Source organism: Nicotiana tabacum, chromosome 22 (assembly GCF_000715075.1).
Source record: "Nicotiana tabacum cultivar K326 chromosome 22, ASM71507v2, whole genome shotgun sequence".
In the NCBI taxonomy this organism is placed as follows: domain Eukaryota; kingdom Viridiplantae; phylum Streptophyta; class Magnoliopsida; order Solanales; family Solanaceae; genus Nicotiana; species Nicotiana tabacum.
In genome coordinates this window covers 21,871,974-21,892,112 of record NC_134101.1, presented here as the reverse complement: position 1 = coordinate 21,892,112, position 20,139 = coordinate 21,871,974, and the positions used below count along the sequence as shown (strand labels likewise).

Sequence of the window (20,139 nt, the reverse complement as noted above, 5' to 3'; positions counted from 1 at the left end):
TCATCAAGCCTTTGCCAAGCCCATCTTGCCTGTCTCAAGACCTTGGCCAATACTTGTTCACATGACAATGTTTCTCGTCCATTGTCCCGCATGATCGTTTTGCTCCCCGCATAGGCCAACAGCAAGGCCATCACGCCCCAATCCTTGTCATAGCCGCGCCACGTCCGATTGACAAAGAATCGGGTCCTAACAGTACGGATGAGCATGAGCTGATGCTCGCGAGTTCTAATTATAAGCTGATTCCAAAGACCTTCCAAGTCAACTTGAGTTTATAGATCAGCCGTCCAAAGAATTCTAATGATATACTCACAAGTTGGCATAACCTTAATGGCTTAACCTCCTGCCTTGCTAAGAGTACCCGCTCATTTTAAACAGATACAGGGCAATCAAAGCAAGAAGGGGTAGCTATATATATAACAGATACACGATCCGGTAAAAGCTCATACTCATGCCATTCGACCTCATAAACTAGTCACAGATATTCTGCCGGTGAAAGGATCGCGTCCAGCGTTAAGCAAAAGTATGGTGCGTTACCAATGCTTCAGATTGATTGTCTGCTCTAAAGAAACTATATCTCTGGCAAGTAAGATGTCGTACCAACAAATAAGAAAGGAGGTGATCTAGTTGCACTAATAAAAGTATATCCCTCTCCCGCCAGTTCATTGAAATGTATCAATATGCGGAATTTGAATGCTGCTAAGTCATGTAATTTCAGCTATGTAGACGCAAAAATTAGGGTTGTTATTCGTTAATGGAGAAATATTCAAATGAGAGGACAACTACTTTCTTTTTCGATTCATTTCAAAAACAGTATGCGTGACCAAGCTGGCCCAAATGTGGCACCTGAAGTATAATCTCTCAGAGGTTTACAAGCTGCATATCAAAATTCAACCTACTCTCAGCACTTAATGTTGGAAACTTTGAGTTTTCTGCCAGATTCACAGACGCAGAGATCTAGTAAACAAAAAGAGAAACCACACATTAGTAACGGATTTCCAAAATGAAATTTAACATGCAATGAACAGAGCTATATTTTAAAGCAGAAGAGTCCTAGTGTATGCAAATTCTACTTCATATACACACACACACAATTAGATAGTGAATAGAACATCAGCATATCACAACATAATAAGGCAGGTTAACCACATTATTATATAGCTAAGAGAAAGATATAAGGCAATATCAATACTATAAAAAGTTGACTTGTCAAGACCAAATGGTGGTATAATTTCGGAGATCACTTTTAGTGTCAAAACCAGAAGGTGCAAAAAAGTAGTATCATGCAAAACATGAGGCCTGTTTGCCTTTTGCTTTCCCTACTTGATAAATAAGCCAAACCAAAAGACGCTACATGTTTGACAAGAGAGGGGGAAGGCGCACAATATCATGGACCAAATCACACAAAGAACTAAATGTCTCGTGTTTCAAGTACATGCATGGTGTTGTGTATGGAACTAGTATTAAATTTTAATAATAATAAACAGAAAAGAAACTAACAATATGACTTATTGTAGAATCGCTACCACTGAAGCCTAGTTATACAGTAGGAATTATTCAAGTGTGGTGTGGTAACCACAAAATTAATTTTGTAACAACCATATTTTTCATTTATAACTCCCACAACAATTCTATCATAATAATTACAATTATAAGATAATACTAAATTGTTAAACACAACACATGGAGCCAATTGCATTGAACTGCCAGGTCGTTATGGAGGTGATGGTCAGTTAGGTCTTTGAATTTAGCCACAATAAATCAGGAAACAAAAAACATTAACGGAATGTTGAAATATTGTGTATCAGTCTACTTAACAATAGAGAAGGATGGAATGAATTGAGCTAAAGGATGCTTTTATTCTAGTCCAATTGTAGGGTAGTTATTAAGTTTAAATCTAGTTCCACATTCAATTAGATTTTCAAAACTAATTAAAGGATCAAGTCACAACATGAAAATTGAGCTGCTAAGCTTGAATGACTTTCAATTTCAGAAACAGAAGATGTTAGCTAGAAATGTGAATTCACATAACAAGTCGAAAACATAACCAAAAGATATACTGGGAAATAATCCACTTCAAGAAACTATTCATCTTCATTTGGTGTTAGCAATTCTCATGCCTTAAGAATTAAACTCGAAAGGGATCTTAATAGAAAAAATTCCATTAGTTCGATGAGAGGACAGAACCGCATTCATTACCACTACAATGCGCAAGTCAAAACTGGAATAGTACAGTACCTTAAACCCTCTACTTAAACTGGAATTCCTAGACCATTCCAGCCCCAAAATCTTGCTTGAACTTTGATACGAAGCCTTGACCACATCGTCCTCATAAACCCGCTGTGACACAGAGACGTCCCACGAATTTTTGGCAAAATCATAGCTTGGCTCGAAAGTAGTCAATCCCCTATGCACGTAACTATACTTTAACTTGCAGTTACCAGAATCAAATACATAATTAGCCGATAACTTGTTAGCTGAGTCAATCATCAGCGTCCCATCCAATGCAGTTCTGTTATCTCCCCTCCAATGTTTATACGTAAAGTTCAATGGTTTTTCTAAAACCCTCACAGTATTCATAAATTGAAAATGCACATCCTATACAAAAAGAAAATAAATCTCATCACTTTCTAGTAGGAAATTTGGATACTAATTTTGCTATGCACACTCTCTGTCCTACTTTTTTTTGTTGAGAAATTAACTTACATAGCTGCGCGCTCAAAAAGATTGCCGACAGAATGTATATATTATATATAATTAGTATATAATATATGTATATTGGCTAGCGACTTTAAATATTTTTGGCTAGGCAGATGTGTTAAAAGCCCAAAACTTTGACTGTAGTACTTTTCATTTCTCGAGATTTCAGACTAATAAGTGAAATTCGATTAACATCTTAATATGTATCTTTTTACTATTTTGACACGAGGAGAATTGCATCTTACCCTACTTTTCATATAGTTTCTAATCATTTAATATTTAGTTTCCAATTATCTAAACTTCAAATCTGCAAACTTGGAGAAAATTAGTTTGATTGACTTTGGATACACTAAAATTGGCAAACAAATTGAAACTGAGAAAGTAGGTGAGAAATGCTATACCTTTTTGGGGACGTCATAGTCGATAAGGAAAGAGCCAGGTTTTTCAAGGGAGAGAGAAAGACCTTCTAAGGAAGGACCATTGACGAAGGTGGCATCGGTCATGTTAGCTTTAAGCTTGACAGCGCCGCCGTCAACGGTGACAGTGCCAATGGCGCCGCTGACGTCACTGTCATAACGTCCTCTAAGAGAAGCGCTAATCATCCTCCGTCCGACGACGAATTCTAGAATAGCCTAAAATAGCCTAGAATGGAAGGCAGAAGCTCGGCGGAAAAGGCTGAGAGCCAGGGAAGCGTTGGGGCCGAGGGTTTTGAGTGGATTTTTAGTGGAAGTAATGAGGGTAAGGCCAAAAACTCTATTCATTAAATAGATTTTGTGCCTCGACATTCTAAATTACTCCGTTTGAAATTGAATACTATGATTTATTAATCTTTTAGATAATATTATAAAGCTCCAACCTTAGAGTATTTAAACTATAGATAATTTGAGAAGTGATTTAATCCTATTAATCCTTGGGACTTGTATATTCTTATCTGGTACTTTATAGTTCTACTAATCTTTTAAATGTTCCCTTTGTTCTGCATTGAGATAGAACCATAATTTATAACTTATTTTTAGATTTTAGATTAGTTAGTGATTAAATATTAGTATTAGATGAGATTTCACGATTATTTTTTAAATTTCCTTATAAGAGAGGATAAATTTCTTTATTTCACGCAGATTTGACATGACATAGTAGAAGTCGCCTTTAGGAAAAATTATATTATTAATATTATTTTTAATAATAAAAGAGATATTTTGTTCTTAAAAAATCTGAACACGTGAAGTTCATTCATTTCATGGTTAATGTTGAACTTAACCAATCAAAACTCAGACTGATCAAGGTAAGTCTGTCAAGATTCCTCTTTGATATGACACAAATCTAGATTCCATAACCCATTTGTGGTTTTTTTGGACAAGTGTGACGGAAATGTGTGTTTAAAAAAAAGAGTAACATTTCTATATATAGTGTTCTTTTAAAGAGCGCAATATTTTAACGGAGTTTTGGCCGTTAAAGTGTAGCGCTCTTTAAAAGAGCGCTATATATATATATAACGCCACTGTAAACCGCGCTATACAAGACTGATAAGACAGCTATGCATAGCGCGGTATATAACCGCGCTATACCCGTTTTGTGAGCCCACAAATAAGTCACATACGTTTAACTGACATAACAATAATTCAAATGGTATAGCGCTCTTTAAAAGAGCGCTATACCTAAAAAAAATCAGCCCCCCGAGGCATTGCCTTATTTAAAGGCGTTAGGATTTTACAAAAATCCATTCAAAAATATTCCTAACTCTTGTTCAAATTTTTCTTCTTGTTAAATTCTCAAGCATTTTTTCATAATGTCTGGAGAGCGAAAAGTAAGGGTTTCATTATATTGGGGGAGGGGGAGGTGAGGTTGTGGTGGCGAATAACTCTGTGAGCTATAGTTTATCTCCACAGTGTCATGTTAAGTTGCCACTTACAATGGAGTACGGTAGATTGGTATCGTTGTTATGTAATAAAATGAGTGTGAGAAAATGTTCGGTGAACCTTAAAGTAACCGGAAGATATCCGTATTCCGTCACTCCGCAAGGGGTTGCTTGTTATGCTGAGTTTAACATCGACGATGATGAAACTTTGAGGGATTTTTTGAGGACTCCGGATGAATACCTGGAATTTCTTGTGATAAAAATGTTGGAAATGTACGCCAAGGTCGAAGACGTTCGCAATAATGAGGTTGCGCATAGTAGGGATAATCCTCAGTCATCGAGTGGTTATTCTGGAACAGTTTTTGCCGGACAGGTTCCGAATGAAAGAGTTTGCCGTGATTTAAACTTATCACCACGGGCGAATGAGGAGCGAGAAAATAATTTCTCTCCTGCTTTACATAATCTACAAGACGAGTGGTAAACTTCAACTTTCCTTAGTGTTACGATGTATATTTTTGTTGTATTGAATTTGTATTAACACTCATATATTTTACATGGGGTACCGGCCAGATATGACTTTTACAAGTTATGAACCCACGCCCAGTTGGAATATGCGTAGTTCTGGTGTGTTGGATCATGGTGGTCCATCCGGGAGTCATCACCAACAGGATAATGTCCATCAAGGAATGTCAACACGTTAGACTTGTAAGTGAAGTGATACAGCTATATGGAAAGTATTTATTAATTTCAGTAGCTTATTATTTTGTTGTTTGTGCAGTAAAAACGAGCAAGTTGAACCACCTGTCCTCACTCAATTGCCCGAAGACGACATATTAAATCGGTATCTGGCAGATGCACAAAGTGAGGAAGAGAACAGTGATTATGACAACAATGTCGATGATTCCGGAGACGACACAACCTTCCCTCGTGAGGATGGTGATGAGGAGGAAGAGAATGAAGGACCTGATTTGATGAAGGAGTATGCTCCACCCCCCCGTTAGACCAAGAGTGTACGAGTCCCAAGTGCCGTTTCATTCAAGGAAGATTCCCTACCTTGATAACTTGCCAAGTATGCCGGATGTGGATGCTCTCATAAGGGATTTTGATGAAATTCGGACAGCAATGTAGGATGATTCTAGACCAATGGTGCTGGCAAAGGGCATGCTTTTTCCTGATAAAGTGTGCCTAAGCAGGGCGGCAAAAATGCACAACGTAAAAGAGTGTTGTGAGATGAGGGTATGGGAGTCAACTACGGAGGTATACAAGGTTGTTTGCCGCAGATGGTTTACGGGTTGTCATTGGATGCTGCGTGCGAGCAAGAAGAAAATAGGTTTGTGGCAAGTGGGTAAATACATTCCCACCCACATATGTGAAATGGACACATTCAATGGGAATCACTACAACTTGGATATTGACTTGATTTCTCTTGTTCTTATTCCACACCTTGAAGTATCCATAAGGTATAAAATCAAAGAGTACATTACATTAGTCCACCAGGAATATGGCCATACCATTACCAAAAGAAAGGCATTTCTCGGGCACAAACGTACGTTTGAAATTGTTTATGGTAAATGGGATAAGTCGTTTGCAGCTCTACCCAAGTACATGGCCGCACTGCAACACTTTAACCCCAGGACGGTTGTTGAATGAAAGCTTGAGCGGAGTCTGGGAAAACCAGAATATATATTCAATTATGTGTTCTGGGCATTTAAACCAGTAATTGATGATTTTCCGCATTGCCGGACGGTAATATCCATAGACGTCACTCATGTCTATGGAAAGTATGATATCAAGCTGTTGATAGCCGTTGTAGTAGATGCTAATAGACAAATATTCCCTCTAGCTTTTGCTATTTGTGCCAATGAAAGCCAAAAGACGTAGATACTGTTTTTGAACTATTTGAAAGAGCACGTTGTCAAACAGCATTCCGACATTTGTCTAATATCTAATCGGTATGGTGGTATCTTAAATTTTGTAGAGAACTTGCCTGCATGGCAAGAACCTTATGCCTACCACCGTTACTGTGTGAGGCACTTTAAGACCAATTTCCAAAAGGCACATCCTAACAAGGATCTGCATGATTTGATGTGGATGGCAGCAACAGACCACCAAGAGCATAAATTCCGAAGGCACATGGAATCTATCAGGCAGGAAGACGAGAGAGCCTATCATTGGTTGATGCGACATGAGCTTCACAAATGGACTTTGCATGCAGATGGTGGAAGAAGATGGGGAATTCTGACTACAAATGTGTCAGAGTCTTTCAACGGGTTGTTGAAGTCGGCAAGAGGATTGCATGTCACTGCCATGGTGCAGATGTCGTTCAAGCACATGGCGGAGAGGTTTGTTGAAAGGGCTGCAGCTGCAACGTCATTGATGGAAATGGGTGTTAAATTTATGCCACTGCCGATGAAGAGATTTGAGAAATGCATGTGGCGAGCACATTGGAATTCATTTTTGTAGTATGATCACGACAGAAATATTTTTGAAGTTTGCACCACTATCCATCAAAACCGGGGGAATAATGTACATACCATAAATAAATCTAGAAGGTTATGCTCTTGTGGGAAATGGTCCATCTACCACATGCCGTGCTCACATGCCATCAGGTGCTTTCAACATACAGGTTTAGGGCCAACCAACTAAGTTGATAAACAATATAGTGTTGTTGCTTACTTAAACACCTATAGTGGGCAGTTGCAGCCAGTGGGTGCTGAGCATTATTGGCCGCCGGAACCATTTAAAATGGTATGTAACAAGGACTATTTGCGTCGAATACAGGTACATAAGAGAACGCGTATACGGAACCAAATGGATGTTAGCTATACCGTTTATGCACGCAAATGTAGTATATGCTCGCAAACAGGATACGACCGTCAAAAATGTCCTTCGACTGGTTTGGTTGGCGGTGGTAATCAAGCTCGTGGTGGGTGTTCTTCTAATGTGCCCAACTATCAATGAGTTTATGTTTTAATAAGTAGTTGTTTTGTTTATGTTGCAAGATGTATCAAATAAAATTATGTTCCATTGTTGTTAAATCTTATTGATAATTAACATTTTCCAATTAAGTGAATTAATGTATTTCTCCCTCCCGTTCATATAATCAAAATAGTATTGTTGATAAATATAGTTCAAAAATAGTTAAGTTAAAGGTAGATTTTTGATAAATATGTGAATACATATAGCGCGGTTAAATACTACGTTATATGAATATATATAGCGCGGTTAAATACTACGTTATGTGAATATATATAGAGCGGTTAAATACTACATTATGTGAATATATATAGCGCGGTTAAATACTACGTTATGTGTATTGTCTTGTCGAACTGAAAAGCTGCGCGTCTGAGAAAAAGTTATTTTGTATCCGAAAGAATCTTTAACACGCAAAGCATAGCGCGGTTAAATACTACGTTATGTGAATATATATAGCGCGGTTAAATACTATGTTATGTGAATATATATATATATATATAGCGGAAAAGACTACGTTATGTGTGTTGCCTTGTCAATAAATAACGGGTGCATTCTAGTTATTTTCTGCGCTTAACAATAACCAATAGCAGAACTTTCCATAAAAGCAAGGTTTTTTACGTTTTTACAAATGTCTGAATGCCTTTATGTACCAAGGTGACAGTGCGGCAAAAAATATATGATGAATGACTGTTGGGATGATGGTGAAGTTGGTCGCCGATACTGGATGTGTGTGAACAAGTTTTATAGGGTTCCCGACGAACTTTTTTGTAATATTGAGGTATGGATTGATGAACCCTGTAAGCACGAATGCTACAAAAAATCTTTGCAGTATCTTTATGATTTGACCTTAAAACAGTGTGAATATGAAAAAGAATATAAACGAGAAAATGCGTAGTTGAAGGAGAAATTGAAAGAGGCAGAATTAGAAAAAAATAAGATGGAAGAGAAATTTAAGTGGTTAGAGCAGAGAATAATGGGCGGCAGTGACTAAATAATGACATGTATGTATTGAGTGTACTACTTTATCTTTATGTTTCCCGTTTTATATATTTTCATTAGTTGTACTGAATTTAAATTATGTTAAGTTGTTATGTTTTGTGTTTGTGTTGTAGTATTAAAATAAAGAAGGAACGGGAAAATAAAAACATATTGCGCATATTATGTAAACATAAAAAATTGTTGTTATTATTTACATAAAATAATACTTACATAAAATACTCCGAAAAAAAAATCAATGTGTCCCACAACCTGTGTGCTTCAATGCAGTCGCTGGCCTGAGGCGCATCCCATCCCGCCCAGCTATGCTATCAGGATCATCCTCATCACGATGCCTCTTTATAGCAGGATGTGTTGCAGCATGATCATCAGTGGTGCTGGTAGGATCGGTAGAAGGGGCCCTCGGTCTAGTAGAAACCTACCGAAGAATAAGTCAGCTCAGTATAGGAAAGTATATATTAAGTCACAACAATTTAAATTGTCTTACCATGGTCTCGTCGGGCTCCTGAATATAATCATCCGTCGTAGCCATGTCAGCATCGCACAAATGGGCCTCCGTGACGGGCGGGGATGAAGCCTTAATAAGAAAATTAATAAAGTTATGGAAAATAAATGAGAAAAGAAAAAACAAATTTAAATTTAATACGAATAAAAACATACATGCGCTTGTGATGATGAGCTATAACTCAGCCGACGCCCACTATCCAAATCTCGGGTCGGTTGATCCTCAGCAGCGGTCGATGAGCCTGGGAAGTATGCTTCCCCATCCTCTCCGGTAAGGTCCGTGCCCGTGATCAATAATGGACCTGACGGGGTCACCTGCGAAGTCCCTGGAGTGAGCTGCATCCCAAGGTTGTATGACGACATGCTGGTGGGATGCTCGTCCGGCTCATGTAGGTCACCCAGCAGATCAGCATCAACATCATCAACAGGGGCCACAACGCCCCCTTGCCGGGGACCACCTCCTCTCCGCTCACCACGACCCTGTGCGGCAACCCTGCCTCGTGGGGCACCCCTACCTCGAGGGGCAGCCCTGCCTCGTAGGGCACCCCCACCTCAAGGGACAACCCTACCTCGTGTGACACCCCTACCTCGCTGGTACTGTTCTGGCGCCACATAAGCAGGGTCGTGTCCCAAGCGCTGATCCTCTCAAGCTCGCTGCAGTGTCCGGGCAGCCACCTCTGCAACCTACCGGCCGTAATCGTGCAAAACGGCCGCTCCCTCGCTGGTATACTGCTGCATATGTAGTCCCATCTGGTAGACTATATGTAGGCCAATAGCCTGCACAACGGATAAAATATAAACTACAGAACACTAAGTTACAGTTATATAATTAATAATAACAGAAAACATACCAGGGCCTCGTGCCGCCCGGCGTATGGAACGTACCGACCGCCAGCTTGATGAATGGGATTCCCGACAAAAAGTCGGGTAACGCGACAGTACCAGGGCATATAGAGCTGAATAGTCTCCGTCTGGATATGTGAAGGGGAGGGGGGAATCAGGTCAGCTCGCCGGTCCCAAGTATGGACATGCGCCTCTAGCCATGCTACATATGCGTCGTCCGCCCTGGAACGATCATCCCGCTGATAATGTGTGGCCTCCCATGTAGGCCCCCTCGGTATATACTGAGGACGACCAAACTGGCGAAGTACCCGCTCCGTGGCATGATGCTCCACAATATCGAGGCACATCAGCAGGACGGAAGTGCTCCAAATCAGTCGGTCGGCCGAGCAATAATCGGGCATGCCACCTATCAAGTCGTCATTGTATGGCATCCAGATGAACTATCAAATAACAACAGAAAACGTGAGTATGCGCAACACATGTGAACCTATACCAAGTAAGTTTAGGTACATATTTACCTATGCGCCCTCCAGCATATCCAACACATCCCTGCAAAGGGGGAGATTATGCCGAGCCTCGTAATCTCGTACATATCCACGCCGAAGAACCCACCTCCTAGCTAGATGGAGAAATGGAGGTGGTACATCCGGAGGTAATGGTGGTAGAGGTGGCTGCAACTGCAGGAATCGCTCCCAGGCCCAAACCTAACATACAAAGTTGACGTAAAGTTTAAGATAAATTTTGACTAGATATAATTGGAAGGAATGAACAGAGTATTCGAATATGTTGTCACTTGTAGAAGCGACAAAAATCCACATACGTCATGTTGGGTGCCCATGCTCGCCCGGCACAGATGCATGTACAAGTAGGCGAGAACAGCAGCACCCCAGCTGTACTGGGGTAAATCACCTAGCAGCTGAAGATAATGAAGAAATCGCAAGCTGACTAAGTTCCCCGAAGTGTTGGGGAATAAGACCCCCCCAATCAGAAGGAGGAACAACAACCTCGTATACTGGTGAATATGCAGATCATCTCTCTCGCCGGTGATGTCGGGGTGCAATATCTCCAAATGTTGTCGAATAGCTGTCAAACTCATGCGACTGTCCCCTGAGTGTGCAGTCTCATCCTGTGGCCTGAAACCAGTGAGCTGCTACAGCATGTCCAAATACTGCCCACGCGTCATCTCTCTCATGGCCTGAGACAGTGCAACGGACAGTCCATCAACAGGCATCCCATATAAAACCTCCGCGTCCTACAGCGTGATGGTGGCCTCGCCAATGGGCAGGTGGAAAGTGTGCGTCTCCGGTTACCACCGCTCTATCAGGGCCGTGATCAAAGACCAATCGAGATGTAGCCGCCCGATCTCCAAAATCCTGTAGAAGCCCGTATCCCGCAGGCGCTGGACTACACGGGGATGGAGATCTCTGTCCTTCATAAATCCCACATGTCGTCCACTCTCCTGGCGCGGAGAGTCTGGGCCAGTAACTCTCCCTCCCATGCGTAGGCAGATCTATGATCGCCCTGTAACACTAATAGCTCATCGGAGACAGGTCCGGGATGCATAGGCAGCACGTCCATGTCGTCTACTGTAAATTAAACAATATTAATTTTATGTTTGATCTGTAAATTAAATAATTATTTTTTATAATTATATAATATTTAATTGGACAGAGTATATACCTATGGGTTTCAGGCTCCATATTTGAGACCCAGTAGCACCAAGCTATCCTGAATTCTTATGTGTGTCAATTTTATTATTTTCGTAATTTTGTATGTTTGATTTGTAAATTAAATAATTAATTTTTATCATATTTAATTGGACAGAGTATATACCTATGGGTTCCAGGCTCGATATTTGAGGACTAGTAGCACCAAGCTATCCTGAATTCTTATGTGTGTCAATTTTAATATTTTCATAATTTTGTATGTTTGTTTTGTAAATTAAATAATTAATTTTTATAAATTGGACAGAGTTTGTTCTTGATCTATCAATATAAAAGATACTTAAACTACATGGATTCTACGCTAAAAGGCTCTACATTTTACTACATTAAAAGGAAACTAGTCTTTAAGCAAATAAATAATCTAAACTAGATAAAAATAATAAATATATTTTAATCATAAAACAAACACAAAACACTAATAACTTAGTCCGGATAAAAATAACATACTAGTTTAATCGCAAAAAAAATACAAAACAACATGGAAACACATTCAAAACAACTAATATGCATTATTATACGAGTTTCGACATAAACTAAATCGGAATACCTCGATTTATGTTTTTTGGAAAGTTGATGAATTGAAAATTTGAGCCCGAAACGAGGAAACCACAACAATAGAAGGCTTGGCTAGGATGTGGGACCTACAATCTTATCTTTTTGTGTGACGAGTGGGGTCCACTATAATTTTTTTTAGAAGGAAATTTGGGGGGAGGGATCGATTCAGAATTTTGAAATGGGGGAGGGGGGTCGTCTGGTTCGAATGTGGGGAAGAAGGAGGGGGACCGTTTATTTATCTATGTATAGCGCGGTATATAACTGCGCTATACATATATAGCGCGGTTATATACCGCGCTATGCATAGCTGTCTTATCAGCCCTGTCATAGTGCGGTTTACAGTGGCGTTATATATATATATATATATATATATATATATATATATATATATATATATATATATAAAGGAGGGAATATATAGAAATGTCACTCTCTTTTTTAAACACACATTTCCGTCACACTTATCCAAAAGAACCACAAATGGGTTGTGAACTCCAAATCTTAATGGATCGAAATTCAAAATAAAAGATAAAATACTTTTTATTTGTAAATCGTAATTAAACTCACTAATCATTATATCATATTTTATAATGGAACGGAGAGTGTATTTGGGATTCAGGCAGGCCAAGCTCCATGAACCTTTGATTCTGACTACTAAGTCTCTCGATGCGTAATCGGGTTCACTTTGGTTTGGGAACTTTATATAACTGTCACAATTTAAAAGAAATATTACAAATTCTTAGTATAAAATCCAATATTACAGTTATGGCAGGAAAATATTTATATTTGTAGCACACAGTTCCATTAAAATAGGAATATTAATTATTAATCCCTAAACATAAGCAATTTGAATGGAAAGTCAATAATTCTTTATACAAAAATCATGTAATTTTTCTCTTTATCTATTAGCTTTCCTTCTTTTTCTTCATCTTTTTAATTTTTTTCTGCCGAAGCCAATACATTTTCTATATTTGTTCCATTTGTTTTCTTTTTAATTATCTTTCTTAAGTTTTTCTCTTCCTTCTTTCTTCCTTTCTTAACATAAAGATCTTACTTCGATAATAATATACGTTAATATATACAAAACGTATATATAAAAAATATACATTGAATTAACACATATAAAATATATAAAAAATACATCTTCAATTAAGATGACACTTAGACATGTGAATATACATAAAAATATATATATCTTAAATTTAATTAAGATGGCATATAAATATAATTAAGATGGCATATAAATATACAAAAAAATATACATAAAAAATACATCCTGAATTAAAATGGCACTTGACATATAAAATATATTTGAAATATACATTAAAAATATATCTTAAAATAAGATGGCACTTCACAAATAAATATACAAAAATTATATACATAAAAATACATTTTGAATTAAAGTGATACTTGATATACAAAGTAACAAAGGCATATAAATCACTTTAATTCAAAATATATTTTTATATATATAATTTTTGTATATTTATTTGTGAAGCGCCATCTTATTTTAAGATGTACATCTTGAATTTAGGTGGCATTCACATATGCATTAGATTTTCAAAAAATGGAGTGAACAAGATGAATGTTGGAAAGGGAGAATGGAGATGGACAAAAAAAGTACTTTCCGTGATTAGTGAGTCAGTTAACTTATTAAATATTGAGCTTAATTTTTATAGTATGCTAATAATAAAAAAAAATGCTCTTTATGGAATAAACAATAAATGATGCAATTTTTGTAAATAATAGTTAAAAAATGATCAAGCGTGTAAAAAAACTCTTTTGGTTTTTGGTTCCAAGCCCAATACCTTCACGATTTGGACTCGATAAGAGGCCCAAGCCTGTACTTCTGGTTCAAATTGTATCTTTGTGAAAATAGCACGGGCTAACCAGTTTTTGAACTGATAATTAAAAAATAGTCAGTGTTTGCAAAGTCATTGAAAATAACCACTATTTTGCTGCAACACGAAAAGTTCTAGCATAATATACTGGAGATTGATGCACATGTATATGAACTTTTAGTATATTATGCTTAAACTCTAGCACATGAAAAGTTCCAGCATAATATACTGGAGATTGGAGCACCTGTGTATGAACTTCCAGCATATTATGTTGGAACTCCAGTATATTATATTGGAACTCCAGTATATTATGCTGGAAGTTCACATGCAAAAAATCGAACTCCAGTATATTATGCTAGAATATTTTCCGGATATTGAACAGTATTTTCGTTCAGATTTATCTTTATATGAAAAGTGAATAAATTTTGATTAATTTTAAAACTGTAATTATTTTTCAATTATCACTTGTAAATCTGACTATTTTTGAATTCTCATGTATCTTTGGGTGGGGGTGTGCTGTGATACTACTAATTACTAAGCACTATAAAGTAAAAACTTAAAGGCTTAGGCTATGTTGTACCAAATATCGAAATCACCATATATGAACTAAACAGGAACGTGTAAATTTTGAGAACATAAATCTACTCAAGACGACACAGTTTGTCCAAAAAAGTGACCTAAAATTAGAAAAACTTACTCATACTCGAGATAAAAGTTTATATTAATTGACCACATTTAAATGATAAAAGTGCACATAAAAGATGGATTTCACATCTTCAATAATTTAGAGCACGTTTGGTATGGTGTACAGGACAATTAATCATGGTATAAGAATTTGTATTGATTTAGTTGTGATTTCAAATATATGATAACTAATTCATGTATTATTTTATATACCAATTGGCGTATTATCTTATCCTATCGTCAATATGGAATAACTAATCCATGTATAAGTTATACATGGATAAAGCACCAATAAAAGGACAAAATTATCTTTTGTCTTTTTCTAAGAAGCCTATTAAGACCAAATGTCTTAGGGTATAATTGTAAATTCATTATTTTTGAGTTTAAAAAGTAAATAAATAATATAAATGATACTTTGTATGCCCAATTTTAGTGCGGTGAACCAAACACCCAACAAGAAATAATTCATGTACTATTAATCTCCGTAATATTAATCTCTGCATTACTTATCCATGTATAACTTGTCCCTAATGACCACATTGTTGTTGACCTCTGTTGCTTTTTGTCTACGAGATTAAAGTAGAGAAGTAGCTTACTCTCGAACTCCAAGTCCCTAATGACCACATTGTTGTTTAAGATTCTTGCCCAGATCACGAAGCATAAAGTAAAGGAGATCCAACTAGCTTATTGATTCAGCTACTCGAAAGATTTCGGATTTCCACATTGATCAATAGTAAAGTATCAGTAGGCAGTAGCAGTGAGAATTGAAGGAATATGAAAACCATTAACTGCAAATATATAAAAAAAGCTATGATTCACTTTAACTAGTTGCACCTCCATTTTGGGATGGTTTCTTGATAAAATTAAAGGGTTGAAAAATCTCTGGTGCCGTGTACCTGCATTTTCAACATTTGAGGAAAAGAATTTATAGCAGTCATGAAAAAGGTAGTGCTTTTACTTTATCCTATATTGATGCAGCGTATATATAAATATATAGTTGTACCGGTAATGTAATGATCCGACAGGTCGTTTTGAGCATTTACACTTTGCTCGGTTGTTTGAGGGCATGAGTAGCTCCGTATGATGTAATATGACTTATGTGAATCGTCGGTTTTGGTTTTCAGGTTATTCAGAATTGATTTGAAAGAATCACTCTTAGCTAGAAGCTTTAAATTGGGAGAGTTGACCAAGTTTGACTTTTTATGAATTTGAACCCGAAACGGAGTTCTGATTGTTTCACTAGCTCCGTTGAATGATATCGGACTTAAAAGAGCGTCCGGATTGTGATTCAGAGGTTCATAGTTGAATTTGGCTCGAAATGGCGAAAGTTAAAATTTTAGAAAGTTTGACCGGAGTGGACTTTTTGATATCGGATTCAGATTCTGATTTCGAGAATTGGAATAGTTTCGTTATATTATTTGGGACTTGTGAGCAAAATTTGAAGTCATTCCGGATTGATTTGCTATGTTTCGGCACGAGTTATTGAATTTGAAAGTTCAAAGTTCATAGATTTCGATTTGAGGTGCGATTCATCGTTTCGATGTTGTTATGCGTGATTTGAGACCTTGAGTAGGCCCGTGTTATGTTATTGGACTTGTTGGTATATTCGGGCGGGGTCCCGAGGGACTCGGGCGTGTTTCAGATTGATTTCAGATCATTTTCTTCAATGTTGCTATTGCTGATTCTGGTGTGACCTCACTTGCGGCTGGTTTTGCGCAGGTGCGAGGGTCGCAGAAGCGACGAAGGGGTCGCAAGAGCGGAAATATTACTAGGAGCAGGGTTCCGTAGAAGCGGAGATTGCTTCGCATCTGCGAAGGCGCAGATGCGATGAGTTGAGCGCAGAAGCGACAAGTGGGCACGCACCTGCGAGTGCGCAGATGCGGGTATTTTACCGCAAGTGCGAAGGCAGACCTCCAGTGCTTCTCCACAGAAGCGTGTTTTTGGTCGCAAATGCGACGCCGCAGAAGCGGCTAATGTGCCGCAGGTGTGAAAGTGCTGGGCAGAATGATAAATACAAGGGTTCACGATTTTGGCTTCATTTTAACATTTTCAAGCTCGGATTGAGGCGATTCTTGGAATAATTTTCATCTTGTGGACTGGGGTAAGTGTTCTCTACTCATTTTTGATCTTATATCACGAATCTACCTTTGTTTTTATTAATTGGATTGTGAATTTTATAGGGGAAAATAGGAGTTTTGGCCTAAAGTTTCATAATATGAATTTTTGAGTTTTGAACATCGAATTGGAGTCGGATTTGAGTGAAACTAGTATGGTTGGACTCATAATTGAATGAGTTGTTGGATTTTATAAATTTTGTCCGGTTCAGAGATGCGGGCCCGGGATGGGCTTTTGGCCGATTTTGGGCTTTTGATTCAAGATTTGATCCTTTCGATCGGGATTGGTTCTTTTAGCATTGTTTGATGTATTTGAGTTATTTTTGGCTGGTTTTTGAGCAGCTCAGAGGTCGGAACGCACGAGATGGCATTTTTGGAGCATCGCTTGGCTTGATCGGTGTTGGAATTGGCTTGTTTGAGGTAAGTAACTCTTCTAATCTTAGTGATGAGGGTATGAAACCCCAAAATACGTGTTATGTGATTTGTGTTGAGGTGACGCACTTGCTAGGTGACGGGCGTGTGGGCATACACCATGTGAATTGGGACTTGTTTCCATGGCGCTGAATAGTGGCCCTATTTTGTTGATATCCATGTTTTCACCGTGTGATAAAGTAATTGAGTTGTCAATCATGCTAGATATCATGTTTAGGTTTTATGCCGATATTGTTTGGACCTATAGTGGTCGTTTCTTATTGTCAACTTACTGATTTCATTGATATTTCGTACTCAGTCATATTCATGCATTCTTACCATATCTCAGTCTCAGATATTATTTATTGACACATCATATCATTATTGTTGAGCTAGTTTCATGACATTATGAGCCCGTGAGTGAGACTGGAGAGATTGATGACTGAGTGAGGCCGATGGCCTGAGTGCGAGTGACATTTTAGGATCAGGCTGCACGCCGCAGCATATTATATATATATATATATATATATATATATATATATATATATATATATATATATATATATATATATATATATATATATATATATATATATATATATATATATATATATATATATATATATATATATATATATATATATATATATATATATATATATATATATATATATATATATATATATATATATATATATATATATATATATATATATATATATATATATATATAGCAGTAATATATATAGATTGGGCTGCACACCGCAACAATATAGCGCTTGGGCTGAAGGAGCCCCTCCGGAGTCTGCACACCCCCAGTGAGCTCAGTCAAATATATATATATATATATATGGATCAGATTGCACTCCGCAACGGGTCTTATGGTCATATATGGATCGAGTTGCATGCCGCAGCAGGTATTGTACAACGCTGAGTGATTGAGTGTGCTGAGCATTGAGCATAGTGAGAGAGAATGCGAGACAGTGAGATTGAGTACTCTGAGAGTGTGAGTACATGAGCTCATCATTTAGATGCATTGCAATTGACATGCGTACTTGAGATACATGCATAGAGATGCATTTTCTTCTGCTACCCGGTGTTGGTGACATTTATGATTTTACCTGTATCTTGATATGTAAGCATAGAGACGTACTTTCCTCATGCTATCTGAAAATGAAACATCTTACTTATTATCGAAAGAAGTTTTGGGAAAAAATCACAGTTTTCAAACTTACTCGTATTTTGGCATTTTCGGTAAAAGATTTGGGTTTTCACTGAGATACTTGAAAAGAAATGTCTATTTTTCTGGAACTGTGAACGAACTGAGCATTTTATTTCTGGGATACCTCTTTTATTACTTGTACTATGTTGTTATGAACTGTTGTGGAATATTGGTGTTGGACCCGACCTTCGTGTTAGCTCGCCACTGCTTTCAATCTAAGGTTAGGTTTGTTACTTATTGAGTACATGGGGTCGGTTGTACTCATACTACACTTCTGCACCTTGCGTGCAGATGTTGGCTGCTGATGTTGCGGTGTTCGTTGGGAGCTGGATCTGAAGATGTACCTGCGTTCCGGTTGTAGCTGCCTCTTGTTCAAAGTAGCCTTAGATTTATAAAAATCTGTTTATGTACATTTCGGAGAGATGATGTATTTATTTCATACCAGCTTTGTAAATTCTAATCTTAGAAACTCATGATTTGTACTACTAGTTCTTGGGGAATGTATAAGATTAAGATTTTTCTTTACTTAAATTGCTTTAATAATTGTTATTGGAATTGGATATTTGATAATTGGCTTACCTATCGGGTTGGGTTAGGTGTCATCACGACTAGTCGTATTTTGGGTCGTGACAAGGTGGTATCAGAGCTCTAGGTTCATAGGTTCTACAAGTCATGGGCAAGTGTCTAGTAGAGTCTTGCTAATCGATATGATGACGTCCATACCTATCTTCGAGAGGCTACGGGACATTTAGGATATACTTCCCATCTTTCTTTCCTTATTGTGCAGCATTGATTTAGCTTGAAGCGTAACTCGTTGAATTCCTTCCACGCATTCGTATGCGCATGTGAGCGCTCGGTATCGGTTGTGCGCCGACGGCTTGTGATTCCATGGTTGAGGTACGAGATGTGATTTTGCCGTGCTGATGATTGGCCAGTCTGGAGGATTTGAGGCCGAGTTTTGACGGTGGCTTGAGCATGGAGGTTTCGGTTATGTGAGAACGTGTTTTTGGGACTTATATATCCGGTGGTGTCCCTGTTAGAGGAATTTGTGATTGGATGACTATGGGGTGAGTATGATGAGACTGTGAAATGTGTTCAGATTGTTCGAATGTGATGAGAAGAGTTTACTTGGGATGTAGTAAGGACTGTGGGGTGTTTGATTTCTGTCTTGATTTGGCATATGGTCTCGAGTTATGGGTGTGTTGAGGGATCTCTTATGTTGTTTAGTTGTGGAGTAAAGTCGATTCTCATGTTTTGTTGATAAGTTCAGAATCAAGAAGATTAAGTGATTGTGTAGTAGTCGTAACTGTGGAAGGGTATAAAGAGATGTCGGTTTGAGGCAGAGCATGCGGGTTATCTCCTGCGAGGTGTCCTGAGGTTGTGTGGTCCTTATGATGTTTTGTAGAGAGTTCTTTTTTACTAGTGAATGATATATGTTGTAATTTGAGTTTGAATCGCTTGTGGAAGTTTGCTTGACTATTACAAGGGTGAATGCGAGATTTGCAGACGATTTGAGGTATTATATGTTTTGTGTTACATGGGCTTGTGAAGGATTTAGTTGAATTTCAGTGCGGGATTCTAGCAGTAATAGAGTATGGGTATCGTGATGTTATCGACTGTTTTGTTCTATGGCTTTGAGCCAAGTGGGGGAGTATGCTATCGACGAGTTGTTTGCACGATTATGTGTCGTATTGGTTTCGGTTCGGGTATACCG

General features: G+C 37.9%; 1 protein-coding gene across 1 annotated transcript; it reads right to left on the bottom strand.

Annotated features, from left to right (window-relative positions):
* Window positions 1-722: 722 nt before the first annotated feature.
* Window positions 723-3,474, bottom strand: LOC107832248 (outer envelope pore protein 24, chloroplastic-like). The gene is made up of 3 exons (XM_016660069.2): window positions 3,099-3,474; window positions 2,236-2,595; window positions 723-954 (listed from the first exon to the last, which is right to left on the bottom strand). The coding sequence occupies exons 1-3, from the start codon at window positions 3,297-3,299 to the stop codon at window positions 859-861; spliced, it is 657 nt and encodes a 218-aa protein (XP_016515555.1). The 5' UTR covers window positions 3,300-3,474; the 3' UTR covers window positions 723-858.
* Window positions 3,475-20,139: the final 16,665 nt, after the last annotated feature.